The sequence below is a fragment of the Etheostoma cragini genome, chromosome 5 (genome assembly GCF_013103735.1).
Source record: "Etheostoma cragini isolate CJK2018 chromosome 5, CSU_Ecrag_1.0, whole genome shotgun sequence".
Lineage (NCBI taxonomy): Eukaryota > Metazoa > Chordata > Actinopteri > Perciformes > Percidae > Etheostoma > Etheostoma cragini.
Window position 1 is genome coordinate 27144944 of NC_048411.1, and position 7345 is coordinate 27152288.

General features: G+C 42.3%; 1 protein-coding gene across 1 annotated transcript; it reads left to right on the top strand.

The window, feature by feature from the left end:
* Positions 1–20: 20 nt before the first annotated feature.
* On the top strand, positions 21–5593 carry LOC117945427 (probable G-protein coupled receptor 21). The gene has a single exon (XM_034872916.1). It carries the CDS (start codon positions 386–388, stop codon positions 1430–1432), a length of 1047 nt encoding a protein of 348 aa, XP_034728807.1. The 5' UTR covers positions 21–385; the 3' UTR covers positions 1433–5593.
* The last annotated feature ends 1752 nt before the right edge of the window (positions 5594–7345 follow it).

Consider the following 7345-nt stretch of genomic DNA (forward strand, 5'->3'; position numbering starts at 1 on the left):
TCGAGGTGGGGGGGGGGGATATGATAAACAGCTGCGAGAGGAGGACGGTTTGCACTGCAGCATCACACTGGCATCTTTGGTTCTGCATTGGAAATTTGCTTCTCGGGAATGCACAAAAGCACATATTTCACACTCGGCTGCTGCAGAGTTTGGATTGCACACACCGATGGATTACCGCTTCTTTAAGAACTGGCTCCCTGCCCACTGAGGGAGAATAGATGCTGATTTAGGAAGGGAAAAAGCACTTTGTTTTTGGAGCAGAAGACTGAACGGGCAACTTTCAGGATCCGAAAAGAGACTTGGATGACAGGTTAATGGCTGCGTTGAGCTGAAACCGACCCCCCCCCCCCTCCCCCTCCTGCTCCCTTCTCCCTTCAGTCCAAACATGAACTCTTCCTCCAATGCAAACCAAAGTGGCTCTCCCCCATTCTGCCTGCTGGGCGCCGTGGGTTACTCCCGCAGTCTGGATACCTGCATGCTGGAGGTGGTCGTCATTCTCTTCCTCACCGTGCTAATCATCGCAGGCAACCTGGTGGTGATCTTTGTCTTCCACTGCGCCCCGCTGCTGCACCACCACACCACCAGCCACTTCATCCAGACTATGGCCTACGCCGACCTGCTAGTGGGCGTCAGCTGCCTGGTGCCCTCGCTGTCCCTCCTCCACTACCTCCGGGGCCTGAACGAGGAGCTCACCTGCAAGGCGTTCGGCTATATGGTTTCCGTGCTGAAGAGCGTCTCCATGGCCTCGCTGGCGTGCATCAGCGTGGACCGTTACATCGCAATCACCCGCCCGCTGTCGTACGCCACGTTGGTGACACCATGCCGGCTGAGGGCGTGCATCGTCCTCATCTGGGTTTACTCCGCTCTGATCTTCCTGCCGTCCTTCTTTGGCTGGGGGAAGCCGGGTTACCACGGGGACATATTTCAGTGGTGCGCTGACTCTTGGAAGACCAACCCTGGGTTCAGCACCTTCATCTTGTTGCTGCTCTACGCACCAGCAGCGCTCACCGTCTGCTTCACTTACGGAAGTATATTCCGTATCTGCCGGCAGCACACGCGGGAGATCACCCAGCGCCACGCTCGCTTCAGCTCGCAGACGGGGGGCGATAAAGGCGAGCGGGGAGAGCGCTGTGAGGGCTGCCCGGACAAACGTTACGCCATGGTGCTGTTCCGCATCACTAGTGTCTTCTACGTGCTGTGGATGCCGTACATCCTCTACTTCCTCCTGGAGAGCGCTGGGCTGTATCATCACAAGGTGGCATCCTTCCTCACAACATGGTTGGCGATAAGCAACAGCTTTTGTAACTGTCTCATCTACAGCCTCTCCAACAGCGTCTTCCGGAAAGATCTCGGCCGCCTCTTCAGCCCGTTGTTACCCTCCTGCCTTGGCTGCACGGACACCAAAAAGGCTCCAGCCCCCATCAGCCCGTGATCAGACCCTTGATGGATATGGGCAGTATGAGCCCTGACGACAATGAATTCGATTGGGTTTCTTTGGAGTCATCGGCCTTCTTTGTGTTTGCTTTGCACTCAGCTGCATAGCATGACACAGGTCTTTTTGGTCCTGCATTAAGATGTGGTGAGGACCCCCTGCACAGCACGGATGTAGAGGTGCTCGTGCAGATGCCTGTCGGTCGTCTCCAAGGCAGATGTTTGTGGATGCTGTGAAGCTTTCTCAAATGCTCTTGAGTGGGATGCTGCTCTTTCATGGCTGCAAAGATCACAAGCTGACAACACAGAGTAAAGAGGTTTGATACTGATAAAGAAAGTGGACTGTATGAATAGGATTTATATGTGCACCACTTCAATGGATTTAATAAATCATCTTGCCTGCAATGACTTAACAACTTCCAGAAGCAAAAAAAAAATAGGACAGCACAAAGCGACTTGTCTCGTGCAATCCACTGAAATGCAAAAAAAAACATTTATAATCATTTCAAGGCTGACTGAACAATCTGCAAATTGTCTTGGTTCTTTCAGGGTAGAATCAGGCGATGCAAAAAATGTTGGACGCTACACTTGAAACAGACTACTGATCTGTTTCCCTTAGGGCACTCCAGACGATTTTATGAGTGTATGAAAAGTCAATCTGATAATCAGCCTGTGTGTGAGTTAATGATGTGTATCAGATGGACTTTAAGCTCATTTCCCAGAGAGAAGATTGAGGTTTATTTCAGAGATTGTGTGTGTTTTATTCCTCTCTTTTGAAGCTAGGTGTTAGAGGGAAGCTTCAAGTATGTTTACACGGTCTTGGGTTTCATATGAAATTGTTGATTTAAGAATAAGCTTTACTTACTAGAAGGCCACTGACCGGGGCCATTTTGCTGCCGGCAGACAGTGGCATGTCCTCATCAAAGAGACAATACATGGTATTTATTTACAGGGTTGCATTCTCTGTTTGCATTTCCTCCTCAGGTTCATCAGTGGTTCTTTGTTAAGCCTCTGGGCTGTTTGCCTTTTGATCTCAGCTGAAACAGTACATGATTCCTAAATCACAAGCCACGTAGCGTCGTAAGATAATCACATCCTGACCTGTCGGGTGGTAGTGAATCTGCTTTCTCCCGGGATGCACATGAACCCCATGCAAGGACTAACTTGACTGCAGTATTTACTGCTTGTGTCTCTTGAGCCCTCGAGCAGCTGATAGCTGTTCAGATCCGGGTGAAGTGGAAGAGAAGCGTTATCGCCGTGCATCACAAGCCCGATTTCAGAGTGTAAGAGGGTCAAAGCACCTTTTCAGAGAGCCAGTGGCCACTTGTGGCTTCATGTAAATACACTTCAGAGTTTAAATAGCGGCTAACTGGGCCCCTAATGGAAAGTAGACCTCTAGGATAACAAATGATCTTGTGGACGGAGTGCTGTTGTGTATGTCATAAGATACTTTATTTGTCACAGCCCAAAGGTCTGACATGCTACACTCTGAATATGTTTTTTGTTACAGTGTTGAGAAGAAGAAGTGATTCTTTATTAACTGCAGAGAGATTTAAGAAGAGGAGTTTGGAAGGAGAGTTTGAAAGTCACAATGAAATGGTATTTCTGAGAGCGTCTTGCTCTTGAATTTGACATATTGGTAGTGGTTGAAAAAGAAGAGGAAACCAAGAGGAATGTTTAGAAAAACAACAACACAATGGCCAAAAGTATATGGATGGCCGATCACAAACCTTTGTGTAGCCGACTTTATCTGGGGCTGTTCTCAAGGTTTTGGGCTCCTGAGATCCAATAGGGTGACATTTGTAAGCGACACTATATACGCAAGTATTTTCAAAGGCAAAACCAAGCCTTGAATCAAAGTCAGATTTTCTTTCTTTGTTTTTTTTTAATAAATGAATATTTTTCAGAGAAGAAAGCATGTTAAATTTTCAGTAAACTATAAAACTGAACTGAAAACCAAACCTCACTTTGCAACACTCTGGTGTTGTAATTTGCTGTGTATTTTAGTTATTTATTGGTTAATTTCACAGGGAAAGTTTACATTATTAAACCTTGTTGCCAATGAGCTGGATAAAAGAACCTGCTGTTAATTTTAGTGCAAGAGAAACTGTCAACTAAACATAAGAACTGTATTAAGTTAGGGTTAGTCTTAACTTGAGTCACATTTTTCCTCAAATATTAAGTGTAAAAGACATTTTTTGATGAGATTATTGCATATTTCGAGAACGATATTTATCACCGTGTAGCATGTTTTCTAGTAATTAATAAATAAATACATGAATAAATAGTCTATATGAAATAGCCACATGGTAAAGCCTATTTTTTGTATACTCCTGCGAGGATCAGTACTTAAAGCATTGTCAAAATGACGTAAATATTGCCATAATGCAGTTTGTCTGCTGGTTTTTCCACATCACGATCAAAACTTTGATTTTGACTTTGAAGACGATTTTTCTTTGATAAGTAAAAAACAAAAAGAAAAAAAACAACAACAACAAATCCCTCAAAACATAGTAAATGCAGTTTAGTCGTATGGGAACGTAACTTTTAAGAGGACAGGGCTGAAGATTTTCCCAAGTCAGAGTGCAGATTGGAGGTGATAATGAATTTAAGGGTAAAAAGAAATAAAATAAAGGAAGTACATCTCATCTGTCACAGTTTCCCGGCTGGCCTGAATATGGTAAACCGTTGAGCTTTCCTGTAGGGCACCCACAAACTAGTGATAGAACGATTATTGGCCCGTTTGCGTTTAATTTGCCTGACAACCGATATAAAATTTATTCATTAGGAAAGTGTGCTACTTTGGCTCTGCTACAGCTCTGTGGCCGTCCCTCTGCTTTGGTTTCACTCACCACTGAGTCAGACTCAATGTCCCGCCCACACCTGACTCTCTCTTACTGCGTATTATGTTGAAAGTTTCTAATTTATTTAATAATTGCTTAAAGCATTTAAACAAAGTTTTATGTTGGAGTTTGTAACATTCCAATCTTCATTTGGACTTACATATTTTCATTATCACTGTAAATGTGTCGGTTTCAATAATCAATAATCGATATCAGCCTTAAAAAACTGGTATTTGTCAATCACTACCCCAAACAATTGGTCATAAACTGTATTAAAGTTAGCATTTTGATATAAAATTATGAAAGCTTAGAAAAAACAACATTTATTGTTATACGAGTGTATTTTCACAAGAGGAATAATTTTTTTTTTGAACGATGGAAAAGATAAAAGTCATCTTTCATTTCATTGTGACTTTAAAAGCAGCTGTTACCGTAAGGGGTTGAGTCATTTTACATTTCCCCTGTAGAGACGTCCCATTTCACCACAGGGCTTTAGGGTTTAGAGTAAAGATCGGGTTCAGAGTTTGGAGGTCTTAGGACTGATCTGGTGCAATAGACACACCAGCTGCTGTCAGGGAGCCCAAACCTCCCACCGACCCTGCTGCCCCGCACTTTCTAGAAATATTTTCTATGTAAAGTATGTTATGTATCTGCTATGAACATGTGATTTCCAGCAAATTGTCGACATGTTTGATCCACGCTTGATTCTTTGTGAAACACGCCCCACCGACAGATTTCCCTGCATGACTCTGTTTCAGTCTGGATCAATGTTTCTGTCTCATGATGCTACTGAGAGCAATTTACTGACTGTACTCCTTGTCTAAGCATCCTAACTACTGTTGTGTAACCCAGATGGCTTATCATATTTTCTCATTGAGGGCAACCAGTTCTTGTTCATGTCAGAACACCCTCTGGCCTGCCTGTGATCTTCTCCAGTTACTGCTAATGGGACAGAATGACGCAAATCTACAAAAAGCTTAAAACAACAAAAACACATTGTACAATCAGGGTCTAAAGAGCTCTTATTAAAGGTCCTATTCAACATACAATTGACATTAAACAAAACAGATTTGCGTAATTTTTCCTTGACAGCAGTGCAATGCTGCTTACTTGTGGGAGTCAGTGCAATACAGCTTGCTGGTGTTCCCTCCAACCACTACGAGTCAATAATAGTAGAAAGAAAAATCTTATTGAAAGGGATTTTATTATCTTAACTGTGGATGAGCCGTTTGCTATTCAGCATGTGATCTGAACAAGTTGTTTGCAGATTATTGTAAATGGGGAGATGTTATCGACTGATTAAAGTGAGATGTTCTGATTACTGTGTTTTGGATTTAGTTGGTATCTAAAATATTCAAAAATGCACCATCAATCTATTTATTAAAGTTGCAGTTTGGAAGAGGTCTTTGAAATTGTAATCTATCTGAGATTAATTCTTACTTCTTTTATCCCTCAACAACACTGAATACAGGATGGGAGGGGGATTTGTTACCCAGCACTTTACTGGTTTCAATCAGTAGAACTAAGCACTCCATTTTGTCTTTATGTATATAATATGCATTGTATATCTGCATGAATTTTAACTGTAGCATTCTGTTCTCTATATACTACAGAGGAGAGTTGACAAACACCTACAAGAAAGAATTATTTTGCTTTAGGGGAGGACGAAAACAAATGAAGTGCATTAGGGCTGGGCAAAATGACAATAGCAAAATGTCTATTGTACATGTTTTTCTATGTCGTTTCCATCGAAGTTTAAAAAAAAAAACAGCAGCCCAACTGTGTTACGGAAGTATTAATGTTAATTGCAAAGACACTTTACATTCTGATCATTGCTCTTTATGTTCATTTTGAATGACCAGAAAATATGCTATTCGATGATATTTATTGTTATCAAAATATTAAATGGCATATATCGGTATGGAAGATGTTGGATATAATGCCCAGCTCTAAATTACATCTTAAGGGTACACATTTCATGTCAATTTTCAATAAATTTGAGATACATTTGTATGTTCTTCAAGGCTCTTGCATGCTAATGTATGGGTCATAAGTAAAGGGTTTGTTTTGGTTACTGAAATATGTCATTATACAACATTTTAGGGGAGAAACAAAACTTACAAATTGGCTATGTTTGTCTCTCTGGAAATTTTACTGATGCCATGATTCCACCAGAAAATAGCAGAGTGAAGTTCATCCTGGCAAAACGGAGGGCGTAACATAGTAACGTGTGTAATGTGGGGACTACTTGTAAGGCTAAAGTGTATTTTGTGGTTCTGCGTTAAATCGACTCCATGGTAGGTAAGTGGAGATGCCAACCTTACGCCGTAGCCTAAAGTGCAAAAATGTACTCTTTGCTGCGACTCACACCGGTCGGCCATGGCTTGGCAGCGTTGCATTTCCCACGACTCATTTCAGGGTGGTCCTTCTCCATAAACAACATGAAATCAAGGAGAGGTTAACTGTTCCTGCCACAGATTTCCCACCGTGGTCAGAAAGCACAGGGGAGACACTTTGTTTCTCTATAACTCTAGAGTTGATACTCGCTCCGAAGCTAATCGCTGTCACTCGCTCACTTGCTTCACCACACACTCCCCACGCACACAAACATGTCCTGCTATTCGCTTGAAGAAATAAATTCACACACCAACGCACAGTATGGAAGTATAAACTTACAATTACAATTACGTAGGCCAAAGCAAAAGCTCTGAGTGGCGCTTCCACAGAACCATAAATCATGCTTAAGTAGTGAACTACATTAGCTGAGGAGCTAACCAGTAACAAGCTAACCAGCCAACGGACATGCTAAGTCGAGTTTTCAAACTGGTTAGTTTAAAGTGGATTTACTTGTGAGAAAATCTTTTGGAATTGAAAATGTTGCAGTTATAAAAGCTGGTGTTACTGGGCCTTAATTCAGAATTTTTAAACCCAACAACAACTGTTCCGAAGAGAGGAGGAGCATGGCTGTGAACTGGTTTTGTTCACTGAGAAGAAACTGCTTCTTAAGGGGTTACTTTGGCTTGCTTTTGGAGAACTTTGGCGATTGTAATCTCTCCACATGTAATGCATTC

What these genes read in the sequence shown, in the direction of transcription:
- LOC117945427 (XM_034872916.1), top strand. Translation starts at nt 386, where the DNA reads ATGAACTCTTCCTCCAATGCAAACCAAAGTGGCTCTCCCCCATTCTGC.